Source organism: Silurus aristotelis, assembly GCF_946808225.1.
Source record: "Silurus aristotelis genome assembly, chromosome: 3".
Lineage (NCBI taxonomy): Eukaryota > Metazoa > Chordata > Actinopteri > Siluriformes > Siluridae > Silurus > Silurus aristotelis.
Genome location: NC_139576.1, coordinates 35377275 through 35390358, shown reverse-complemented (window position 1 = coordinate 35390358; position 13084 = coordinate 35377275). Strand labels below are relative to the sequence as shown.

Here is a 13084-nt window from a genome sequence, read left to right as displayed (position 1 = left end):
GGTGGTGCTGGATTTGGACTTGTGACCTTTCAATCCAGAGGCCGATGCCTAACCACCTCCCATATGGAAGGTATACGAGATCATTTTAGATGCTTAAATGATGTCAGTAGACGTAGCTACTAGTAGCTCATTTCGGACCCCTGAGCAAGGCCCTTAATCCCATCATTGCTCATCAGTTTTCCATGATGCACCACAGAGTGGAGGTCTTCCAAAAAAAATTGCTGGTCTTCAATATGTATATAGGCAATATAGTTATAGATTTTGAGGCCACGCTTATATAATATTAATATCTTATGGAATGTTAATTTTGCAATCATTTCAGTACATAAATAATTGTTGCATGTGCAATAAATTCATTATAGTCTAGTTGAACTTTCGTTGACTTTTCCGCCATCTGTTTTCACTGCTGCTAAGATTTCATTTCATAGCACTTATTTTATTTACATCTCTTCGATTTTATTCGGCTTCAATTTTACTGTGAGCAACTGCAATTCAACACATTTTCCAATGGGATCAATAAAGTATTCCGATTCTGTGAATGAGAAGAGTGTAATTCGCTCCGGATAAGGGCGCTGCCAAATTCCGTAAATGTAATTAAAAATTTAGAACTGAAGAGACTTACATAACAGATAACTCATAGCGAAATGACTAACTTTCAGCCCACTGTTTCATCCGCTAGCAACAAAAGCGCTAGGAATTTTCCTAATTATGACTCGACTACCACTTTCCTAACTGAAATTTCCCTCACTTTTCAAAAAAGCCTACTGGGGGAAACAAGAGAACGAAGAACCCAACAGCAGCTGCACACCATTACTTAATTACAGCTTCCTTCAACTTTAACTAAATGTTAGCAAGAACACTGCTAATTAAGTTCATCCTCTCACCCTTTTTAAACAAATTTTGAGTTGGACACACAATATTATTAGATTTGCCAAGGATCTAATCTCCATCCCTAATCCCTAACCTGGACCGTTGCTTCATGTATTATTTTCTTCTGGATAAAAAATATGGACCAAAACATAATTAAGAAACCCTCATTTTCCAGCTCACGGCTTTGCAATGTTGGCTTGTGTTGAAAAATCGCAGTGGCAGACTGACATGCCTTAAAAAGATTGAGGGAAGCTGGAGCAGGTGCAGATCATTACCCAATTACAGACACACTCCATTGGCTGGTTGGTGTAGAACAAACAAGCCCTCTAGCACCAACGATTGGGCAAATTTGGATGTGTTTTTAGATAAATAAAAAAACAATTCAACAATTCTTTAAATCGTCATCTTCTGGTTCACGATATAAATAATATAGATATAGGAAATTATGTGCAATAATAAAGAGGTACATTTTAACATTATTGTATTCTGACTTTGTTGCCCCTCTGTTTTCACTGTTGCTACACAAATAAGTTTTACTTAATATATAACTTAAGCTGTATATTTATTTACATTTACTTGTTTGTATTTTACTTTGATCTGTACTTTAATCTTTAACTTCAAGCAACTGCAACCAAACGCTTTTCCTAGGAAATCAATAAATAATTCGGATTTCGATTCAATGTCATAATATTTGTTTCGGCCATATTAGAATTTTGGTCTACTTCCATAATTATTAATTGTTTCCCGTTTTGTGTATATTTGCATGCATTACAAATTTCTCCTCGCCTTCATACTTGGTTGTCAGACAGCCTACGAATACATACGCACAATATTTTTTATTTGTTAGATTTCAGACGTCATTTCTGTTTAATTTTTCCCAAGAGTGTTTGGAAGCTTTGCTCATTATAGACTAATAAATCAGAGTTTAAGGCTTTGGGTTACTGATGGGAAAGTCGGGACAAGCCTTAGCACATCTTGGGCCCTTGCGCAAGGCCCTTTACTCTTTCTCCAGGGTTATATTAGCTATATAACCCTGGAGAAAGGGTTAAAGGCCTTGCTCAGGGGCCCAGCAGCTGCTGATGCTGGGATTCGAGCTTCAGCTCCAGAGGCCAGTGCCTTAACCACTGAGCTACCTCTTTCCATATATAAGCTTCAATTTTTTTAATTTAGATTTCAGAACATGCCATTATACATTGATTTCCACTGATAAAACCTTACAGTGGAAATAAAATTATAAAAAAAAAAAAAAAACAAACACCAGAGAAAACAGCAATCATCCAAGTTGGAAATATCAAACCTTCTGACCATGTTCTTAATAAAATGCACATCATTTCTAGCAATACCTTCTTCCCTCATATACAGGGCTTGATGGACGAGAACAAAGTCCAGATCACTGTGATTAACCCCAAGTCCATCACCATGGGTCAGCTGTATGGCCAGTTTGACCCTGTCTCTCATGAGTGGTCCGACGGCATCCTTGCAGTGAGCTACAGAGCCTTCGCCACGTCTCAGGTGTGCTCTTATAGTAGTTTTAGAGATTAAACACGTGCATTTTCAATTTTCTTTTTATTAAACTTTAATCAATTCTATTTAAAAGTTTAATATTCTGATCCAATGATGATTCCCGCATCCCCCCAGCTCCCATAATTTAGCTAGTAATATGATGATGTAAATAACCAAGGAAATTTGTTTTTGCTAGCTCGAAATGGGCTACATAGCTTTTCATACACATGTCTGAAGATGCTAGATGCTAGATAATGGTGGCAAGATTGCGATTGATCACCTGGTTTCAGCAATGGGAGTCGGTCAGTCACCATATTCACAAAAGTCTTAGGGCACCTGACTTTTCCAGCAATATGCGGTTCTTCCCCAAACTGTTTCCACACATTTCAGTGTAGTAGCATTACATTTTCCTTTCGCTTGACCCATTACGAGACCTTGAAGTGAGCTCCATGAAGATATGAAGATACATGGGCTGGAGTGGAAGGTCTCCTGTTATAGAGATCTGACCTCAACCAAACTGAACACCTCAAGTTTCCTACATCGGCACCTGACATTCCTAATGCACTTGTACCTATATTAATCTCCACAAATCTTCACAAGCAGATGCCACAATCTAGAGGAACATCTTCCCAGAAGAGATTATTATAACAGCCAATAGGGACTGAATGTGGAATTTGGTGCTCAACTTTTGTGCATATGTGACTCATGACATACTCCCTAAAATTTCTCAATTTCAGTGTAACTACATCCCTCACACATGCATGCTTTAACAATAAAACTCAGTTTCGTCTGCTGGTTAGTTAGTAAGCGAAAATGCTCCTCCTAACTGAACCTTCCAGCGTCTCCAGCAAAAAACAACACTATTAATCATCTCTTTAGACTCCAGACAGGAAGTGGCTGATCTTTGATGGCCCTGTGGATGCAGTGTGGATCGAGAACATGAACACAGTGCTTGATGACAATAAGAAACTGTGCCTGATGAGCGGTGAGATCATCCAAATGTCTCCACAAATGAGCCTCATCTTTGAACCCATGGACCTGGAGGTGGCATCGCCCGCCACGGTGAGAAGCTACGTTTCTTTATAACAACTAATGATATGTTTGCTCAGCTGCAAAAAGGTTCCTTTACTGCTTTCAAAACAATGCTACAATTCATTTGTATCGTTTTTTTTTTTTTGTAGGATGAAACCCAGAGTTACAAGGCAACTCTGATAATGGGATTTTGATCATAACACTAAAGAGTCACTAAGCAAAATGGCAAACAGTACTACCTATTATTACTCTCTACTGGGGTGTAAGAAATGATTGATACACAGCATAATGATATTTTATACAGTATCATTTTTTAAAACACGCAATATCGATATATATGGAAAAAAAACCATACAAGATTCATAGTGTTTTGTTTTGAGTTTAGATCCAGCCCGCTAGATCAATAACAGTCGCCTTGTCTCTGAACCTAAATAAATACTAGCATAAAGGCATGCGACTAATGTTAGCGTTAATTTCTACCTGTTTTCTAGGGGGCACTGCTGTAAAAAATATGGATATAACTTCCACTGGAAGTAATTGCAGCGTTTGACGGCAAAATGTTTATGCGCGGTTTGACTAGCTCAGATCATGCTACTACTACTAGCCTAATGCTAATACTATAATACAATAATCCTCAATCCCACTTCATAGTAGGTGTCTCTAATGACGATGTGCATATGTTTAAATAATAATTATAAAACTTGAAGCCCCTGAGGTGTGATTTGGCTAACGCTGGCACAGGTACAATTGAGTTTGCTATTTTTTAGCTCATTAGAATTATTTGACTAGGCAATAAAAGTTTTACTTTTTTGGACGGGAAATTTTGGCAAAAATCCACCCACATTTGCTACACAATCAGAAAGTTTGACAGGTAGTCTAGTACTTCTAGTCATCCTGTCAGAATTAAGTAAGCAATTGTATGCAATACGATGCAATATAAAATATACGATGCTATGCAATTCGATAGTTCACTTTGATTTCTCCAATTCAGTTCTCCAATTTACATCACTTACATCACTTCATTACCATAAACTGTTTACATGCCGTTTTTGCACATATTTCTGGATTGCTGCTATTTGCTCTTTTGTACAACATTTTGTTTACATTTTTGCTACTGTTAACTTTGGCTCTTTACAACACGTTTAGTGGCGGAGCTATTTTGTGTTTTGTGTATTGTCTTGCACTGTCTTGTGTTGTCTTTGCACTGTCCTGTATTGTCTTGTGTTGTCTTTGCACTGTCCTGTATTGTCTTGCACTGTCTTGTCTTGCACTGTCTTGTATTGTCTTGCACTCTATTGTATTGTCTTTGCACTCTCTTGTGTTGTCTTTGCACTCTCTTGTGTTGTCTTTGCACTCTCTTGTGTTGTCTTTGCACTCTCTTGTGTTGTCTTTGCACTCTCTTGTGTTGTCTTTGCACTGTCCTGTACTGTCTTTGCACTGTCTTGTGTAGTCTTTGCACTGTCTTGTGTTGTCTTTGCACTCTCTTGTGTTGTCTTTGCACTCTCTTGTGTTGTCTTTGCACTGTCTTGTGTAGTCTTTGCACTGTCTTGTGTAGTCTTTGCACTGTCTTGTGTAGTCTTTGCACTGTCTTGTGTAGTCTTTGCACTGTCTTGTGTAGTCTTTGCACTGTCTTGTGTAGTCTTGCACTGTCTTGTGTAGTCTTGCACTGTCTTGTGTTGTCTTTGCACTGTCTTGTGTTGTCTTGCGCTGTCCTGTGTTGTCTTGCGCTGTCCTGTGTTGTCTTGCGCTGTCTTGTGTTGTCTTGCGCTGTCTTGTGTTGTCTTGCACTGTCTTGTGTTGTCTTTGCACTGTCTTGTGTTGTCTTTACACTGTCTTGTGTTGTCTTGCACTGTCTTGTGTTGTCTTTGCACTGTCCTGTATTGTCTTTGCACTGTCTTGTATTGTCTTTGCACTGTCCTGTATTGTCTTGCACTGTCTTGTGTAGTCTTGCACTGTCCTGTATTGTCTTGCACTGTCTTGTGTTGTCTTTGCACTGTCCTGTATTGTCTTTGCACTGTCCTGTATTGTCTTTGCACTGTCCTGTATTGTCTTGCACTGTCTTGTGTTGTCTTTGCACTGTCCTGTATTGTCTTGCACTGTCTTGTGTTGTCTTTGCACTGTCCTGTGTTGTCTTGCACTGTCTTGTGTTGTCTTTGCACTCTCTTGTGTAGTCTTGCACTGTCCTGTGTTGTCTTGCACTGTCCTGTGTTGTCTTGCACTGTCTTGTGTTGTCTTGCACTGTCTTGTGTTGTCTTGCACTGTCTTGTGTTGTCTTGCACTGTCTTGTGTTGTCTTTGCACTGTCCTGTATTGTCTTGCACTGTCCTGTATTGTCTTGCACTGTCCTGTATTGTCTTGCACTGTCCTGTATTGTCTTGCACTCTCTTGTGTTGTCTTTGCACTGTCCTGTATTGTCTTGCACTGTCCTGTATTGTCTTGCACTGTCCTGTATTGTCTTGCACTCTCTTGTATTGTCTTGCACTCTCTTGTATTGTCTTGCACTGTCTTGTGTTGTCTTTGCACTGTCCTGTATTGTCTTGCACTGTCTTGTGTTGTCTTTGCACTGTCCTGTATTGTCTTGCACTGTCTTGTGTTGTCTTTGCACTGTCCTGTATTGTCTTTGCACTGTCCTGTATTGTCTTTGCACTGTCCTGTATTGTCTTGCACTGTCCTGTATTGTCTTGCACTGTCTTGTGTTGTCTTTGCACTGTCCTGTGTTGTCTTGCACTGTCTTGTGTTGTCTTTGCACTCTCTTGTGTAGTCTTGCACTGTCCTGTATTGTCTTGCACTGTCCTGTGTTGTTTTGCACTGTCTTGTGTTGTCTTGCACTGTCTTGTGTTGTCTTTGCACTGTCCTGTATTGTCTTGCACTGTCCTGTATTGTCTTGCACTCTCTTGTGTTGTCTTTGCACTCTCTTGTGTTGTCTTGCACTGTCTTGTGTTGTCTTTGCACTGTCCTGTATTGTCTTGCACTCTCTTGTATTGTCTTGCACTCTCTTGTATTGTCTTGCACTGTCTTGTGTTGTCTTTGCACTGTTTGCACCAGGTTGCACACATGCACTTTATGTGGCGAGGACACTTTTGCACATTTGCTAATAATTTTATATAAATAAATGTTTTTTTTTACCGGAGCTAATATGTTAAAAACATTTTTAAATCGATGCATCATGTTTAACCGTTATGCCGATGCACCGATGAGAATCTGTAAATCTTACAGTCCATAGTAGGAAGTAGGAGGTCATTTATTACTTTAACCAGCGCCGTCTTACTTTCCCCGACTAAAAGATTTGAGGAATAGGGTTTTCTTTTCATCTTTTCTGATAAACTGCAATTTTTCTTGAATTCTAGAGATAAATGGAAATTGTTCTTTGTGGCTTCTAGTTTAAAACTGGAAGTGAAATATATTAAATAACACAAGGTTTCCTAGTTTAGTTTCCTGAGATGTTGATTTACGGTATTCAGCAAGGAGACACAACAAAAGGGACTCGAATAGAAATGTCCACGGAGTCATTTTTAGCTGCCACGAATCAACATTTGGAACCGAAACGCAATTTGGATGTTGCCAGCGGCTACCACAATTCACCCCTCCTGTTGTAAATATGATGAAATAATCTGAAAATGAATCCCGTGTGTTTACTCATCCTCAGTGCATAAAAACGGCATGTCGTGTGCAAAATATGTACTTTGATGTTTAGGAAAAAGGGATTACAAATCAGATTATCTCTGGTGTGCTGTGGGTTTTTCAAACAAACCTGTCAAAAAGGGAGCTCGGAGAAATCCATCGCCAATCCTTTTTTGTTTTTTCCAACAGTTGTGTTCTCTCGGGCGATTCATCTCCAGATTTAAAGGACACGACGCTGATATTTATTTTCGTTCAGAAACTCCAGTGCCATGTCCCTCGAAACAAAACTCTTTTTATCCAAGACCTGAAGTAGTGGGAAATATTTCATGTGATCGTTACAAACAGATACGATGTGTTTCTTAGTCGTTTTTTTTTTCTATAACTTCTCTTTCTATCATATTTTTATCCTTAGTGTAAGGACCTTCATTCATACCAAATAAACTTTAAATTAAATGTATTCATTTAACAGTTCATTTAAATAAATAAATAAATGAATGATTGGTGAAGAAAGAAAAATATCCTGACCAGCAGCATATAACACTGATTCTTTTTCTTTCTTTCTTTCTTTCTTTCTTTCTTTCTTTCTTTCTTTCTTTCTTTCTTTCTTTCTTTCTTATTGACTGTTTTCTTTTTCTTTCTTTCTTTCTTTCTTTCTTTCTTTCTTTCTTTCTTTCTTTCTTTCTTTCTTTCTGATAGACAATCTTTTTTTGTTTTCTTTCTTTCTCTCTTTCTGATTGACTATCTGTTTTTGTTTTCTTTCTTTCTTTCTCTCTTTCTGATTGACTATCTGTTTTTGTTTTCTTTCTTTCTTTCTTTCTTTCTTTCTTTCTTTCTTTCTTTCTTTCTTTCTTTCTTTCTGATTGACTATGTTTTTGTTTTCCTTCTTACTTTCTTTCTTTCTTTGATCTTCTTTCTTTCTTTCTTTCTTTCTTTGATCTTTCTTTCTTTTTTTCTTACTTATTGACTATCTGTTTTTGTTTTCTTTCTTTCTTTCTTTCTTTCTTTCTTTCTTTCTTTCTTTCTTTCTTTCTTTCTTTCTTTCTTTCTTTCTGATTGACTATCTGTTTTTGTTTTTCTTTCTTTCTTTCTTTCTTTCTTTCTTTCTTTCTTTCTGATTGACTATCTGTTTTTGTTTTTCTTTCTTTCTTTCTTTCTTTCTTTCTTTCTTTCTTTCTTTCTTTCTTTCTTTCTTTCTGATTGACTATCTGTTTTTGTTTTTCTTTCTTTCTTTCTTTCTTTCTTTCTTTCTTTCTTTCTTTCTGATTGACTATCTGTTTTTGTTTTTCTTTCTTTCTTTCTTTCTTTCTTTCTTTCTTTCTTTCTTTCTTTCTTTCTTTCTTTCTGATTGACTATCTGTTTTTGTTTTTCTTTCTTTCTTTCTTTCTTTCTTTCTTTCTTTCTGATTGACTATCTGTTTTTGTTTTTCTTTCTTTCTTTCTTTCTTTCTTTCTTTCTTTCTTTCTTTCTTTCTTTCTTTCTTTCTGATTGACTATCTGTTTTTGTTTTTCTTTCTTTCTTTCTTTCTTTCTTTCTTTCTTTCTTTCTTTCTTTCTTTCTTTCTTTCTTTCTTTCTCTTTCTTTCTTTCTTTCTTTCTTTCTTTCTTTCTGATTGACTATCTGTTTTTGTTTTTCTTTCTTTCTTTCTTTCTTTCTTTCTTTCTTTCTTTCTTTCTTTCTTTCTTTCTTTCCGACTCTGTATTCTTTATTTCTGAATGAATAACTCTGTCACGTCTGATCGTGTGAATCGAAAGGGAAATCTGGTAAAGCTCCATTTATACTTAAACTGGGCAACATGTTTTAGGACAAACTCACCTGCATTTAGCATGAAACCACTCCTACACTCCTCCAAACAACACAACAAACAAACAAACAATAACATTGTTAAAAGCAATATAAATAACATTGAATTGAATATAAGGAAGTATTGTACACAAAAAAAAACATGGCTGTCTTTAGACATGTGTGTATGTGTGTATCTGTGTGTAATGCGGGCACCAGGCCATCAGATTAAAGTCGATATTGATTAAAGGCAGTGTGTTTCTGCCTTTGGGAGAGCCGAGACAGAAAAATGCGAAAATGTGTGTATTGTGACTCAAAATGAAAGGATTTGGTTTTTTTGTCTCTTTTGTTATCTCTCTGGCTTTCTCAGTCTCTCCCCCTCGTTTTATTCTCTCTCTCCGTCTCATCCGCTCCTCAATCTCCTTCCCCCTCACTACACATTGTTTCACAGCAGCGCGGTCACAAGTCCGCTAACAAGCCGGGGTGGACTCAGCGAGCTCCCCGCTACACACCACCATTTATTCCCATTCACCTGTTACAGGGGGCAATAATATGTGGTGTTCATTCAGGGAATGGAACAAGGCTCTTTTAATGGGTCGTTTATCATACTTACAGACTTCAAGACCCCAGCAGCTGCTCAGCCAATGGAAATAAACAAAATAAATTAATGGAATTGATAAAACGTTGTTTTCATTTTGTTAGTTGCTCAATCTAGATCCTATCTAGAAGATCTGGTGTGATCTTGTGCAATATATCACAGATCTAGTGTGATCTCTCTCAGATCTAGCCTGATCCAGCTCAATCTAGCACAGGACAAGAGTAATCTACCTCAATCTAGCACTAGGAAAAAGCTCTAAGAGCTCTATGAGGCCTCTATAGGAAAATCTGCTTCGTTAATAATAAAAAAAATGTTTTAATGTATTGATAATGCACAAGAATAAAATATATACAATAAAAAAAAGTCAAAAAAGGTACAATCCATATGCAGGGAGAGACAGAAAAAAATAATAATACATCTAAAAAATTAATAAAAAATAATAAATTATAATAAATATGTAAGTATAAATATCAGCAAATTAATTATTTATTGTATTAATTCTACCTGAAGCTTAATGAAAGAAAGAAAAAATTCTGACCAGCAGCATAACAGCACACTGATTCTTTCTTTCTTTTTGTTTGTTTCTCTTTCTTTCTTTCTTTCTTTCTTTCTTTCTTTCTTTCTTTCTTTCTTTCTTATTGACTGTTTGTTTTTTCTTTCTTTCTAATTGACTATGTTTTCTTTCTTTCTTTCTTTCTTTCTTTCTTTCTTTCTTTCTTTCTTTCTAATTGACTATGTTTTCTTTCTTTCTTTCTTTCTTTCTTATTGACTATGTTTTCTTTCTTTCTTATTGACTATGTTTTCTTTCTTTCTTTCTTTCTTTCTTTCTTTCTTTCTTTCTTTCTTTCTTTCTTTCTTTCTTTCTTTCTAATTGACTGTTTTTCCTTTCTTTCTTTCTTTCTTTCTTTCTTTCTAATTGACTATATGTTTTCTTTCTTTATGTCTGTCTGTCTGTCTCCCCCCCTCTACCCTTCCTTCTTTCCTTCCCAGCATCATAATCACAGCTCCATGAATCACTTTGAGCTTAAGAATCTACCAGAACTGAAATCTCTGTGATCATTTGAGAGCAGGAAGTGTTTTGTGTGCAGGTGTCTCGCTGTGGTATGATCTACATGGAGCCTCATATGCTGGGCTGGAGGCCGTTAATGATCTCGTGGCTCAACACCCTGCCGTCTGCGGTGAGCTCGGTTCTGAAAGACCTCGTCACCGGCCTCTTCGACCGCATGCTGCCCGCCTGCCTTCAGCTCATCCGCAAAGGGACCAAGGTGCTTTAGATTAGCACATAAATCACTGCTGACTAGATTTTCTTCTAGGGGAAAAAAGACCGTTTTCGAAACTCTTTGTGGCCTAAATTGTTCAGTGGGGAATAATATGATCTATATTTTGTTTGGAACATACAGAGAGTACATGCACTTTATATACACCTGACTTTAAAACATCCTATTCCACATCCACAGATATATTATAGATAAAAATTGTGTGCCTTTAACATACATTACATTAATGGGGGAAAAAATTTACTCTTGAGAGCATAGTATCTCTAAAATAATCAAAAAGAAGGATTTTAAAATTCAATTTATCAATAACATAGTGAAATTCTTGATATTCACCGAACAGGATCATCTCTAATGATTTGCTATTTTTTTGTGCATGAGTTTCAGTATTTGAAACTGTAAATAGCTTTATTTATTTATTCATTGAATCATTTATTTATTACCCTAATGCTCGAGTTGCCTCCAGTGCTCATTGATGACATATTTAATATCCCATAAATACATTTAAAAGTGTTTACGAGCAAAACGCTGAAATGGATCCTCACGAGCGAGCACAAAGCAAAAGTAACGATCTCCGCTCCCTCCAACGTTCGGTAACGAAATGTTCAATATTCATGGAGTTTTTCAAGAAATTCTGTGTTTAAGAAAAAAAGAGAAACACGGGGGACCCATTAACATTACCCAGTTTTATTTTTTCCAGCTGTTCGTGAAATCAATATTTCATCTTCACATTTTCTGGGGCAGTGAGACCCTCGAGCACTTCTTTGTAAGAGAGAGATCTGACCTCCAGTTCTTTCTGTTTTATGACCTACATAAGGAGTTGTCTCCGACATCAGACGCCAACCTGGTGCGCTCCCTGATGAACCTGATGGATTGCATGATGGACGAGTTTCGCGATGAAGGCCAGATGAAGGCCATGAGCGAGAGGGATGCGTGCTCCTGGCTCGAGGTGAGACATCACGCAGACCTTGACCTCACTCACTCACTCACGTTCTTCCAGGGATCTCAGGTGGCCTCGTACCTCCCTAAAACATCTAACGTGTTTGTGTGTAATGTGATGCCCCCTGATAGACTGTTGTTCCACCATGACACAAAATGAAGTGCTTACTGATGATTAAAGGTGTTGGAAAGCTAAAGAATGAGCCACCCACGTTATATCGGTCTACTACTAGCTTACGGTTAAAGGTAAGATAAGGACTTAGCTGCTGTCTTCAGTCAGATCTAGTTGCACTCCTACTCTATAAATCCAAATTCTGTTATGTTTCTTTTAACATTTACACCATGAGAACATTTTACTGCGACTGAGCATTTCATCACCAAAGTCTCCTGCGGATATTCTCGGGTTTTACGCCTTCGTTCACTAGAAAATCTAGTAATAATGGGTTTTTATGTATTATCTCTTATTTTTTTGCTCTATTTAAAGACTTTCCCAAAACAAACCCAGTATCAACCCTGAATTTGGTCAAGCGTGAAAAGTTTTTTTTCCCCTGACAACACAACCCACACTATCGCTAAGCACACTATTCCATATAGTGTATATAAAATCAGACGAAGAAAGAGAACACGTAAAACTTTTTTCCCCCAGATCAAATCCTCACTAACTCATGTCTAGCACTCTCATGAACTTGTTTCCACTGAAGTCGCTTTGATTCTCTCTGTCTGTCAAATCTCTTGCTTTAGACAAAGGTGTGAAGGTCCCACACCACCCCCACCACCACCATCACCATGTCCTGCAAGAGCCCTGTCTGCATCACCATCATATCATATCATATCATATCCCAAAACAACACCAAACCAGACATGTATTAGCCCGTTATTGATTAGCCTAGGTTTTCTTTTTCTTATATCCCCTGACTACATGTGGGTAAAGCAATCCAGAATGATGTATCTAAAAAACCAAAAAAAAACCCAGATAAACCGTTATCCAGATTAGAAACCTTACAGAATATCTGATCGAGTGAGTAAGTCAGCCATAGTTAGAGAGGTGAAATTGTAGTAAGAGGTGGTATCAAAAAGTTTCGAGACTGATGATGTAACTTGTGCTATTTTGACCCGCATCCAATTTCATCGCGGACAGCAAGTTTGAACGAAGAGCAAACGTGAAATTCTGTGTGAAACTGTGCAAATCCGGCACGGAGACATTTGACGTGACGTCGTTCGAGGTGTCAGTCGCGGAACAACGTTGCTTGAAGATGACATGAGATTAGGAAGACCCCCGAAAACCATTCGGCAACTTGTGCATGATGATCGACGGAGACACACCCACCCTATTTGGCAGATTCGGCTCCTGCAGACTCCGCCCTCTTCCAGAAGATGAAAAGTTGCTCAAAGATTGCTGTTTCGACAACGTTGCTGAGATGCCGGTGTGAATCGCAGAAGCTTGATACGCTTTGAGAAGAAGAACTCCA

General features: G+C 37.7%; 2 protein-coding genes across 3 annotated transcripts in view; one reads left to right on the top strand and one right to left on the bottom strand.

The window, feature by feature from the left end:
* The window catches only part of dnah7 (dynein, axonemal, heavy chain 7), a 99851-nt gene that overhangs the window by 36257 nt on the left and 50510 nt on the right, over positions 1-13084 (top strand). For both annotated transcript variants that reach the window (XM_083537224.1, XM_083537225.1), the window contains exons 31-34: positions 2233-2382; positions 3253-3435; positions 10491-10667; positions 11494-11625. In XM_083537224.1, the coding sequence (XP_083393350.1) occupies positions 2233-2382; positions 3253-3435; positions 10491-10667; positions 11494-11625 (642 nt within the window). The remainder of the gene's footprint in view (positions 1-2232; positions 2383-3252; positions 3436-10490; positions 10668-11493; positions 11626-13084) is intronic.
* Positions 3569-8898, bottom strand: LOC310723600 (uncharacterized protein; the record flags this gene model as incomplete). The annotated part of the gene is made up of 3 exons (XM_083536861.1): positions 8838-8898; positions 5073-7329; positions 3569-3581 (listed from the first exon to the last, which is right to left on the bottom strand). Exons 2-3 carry the CDS (start codon positions 6458-6460, stop codon positions 3569-3571), a joined length of 1401 nt encoding a protein of 466 aa, XP_083392987.1. The 5' UTR covers positions 6461-7329; positions 8838-8898.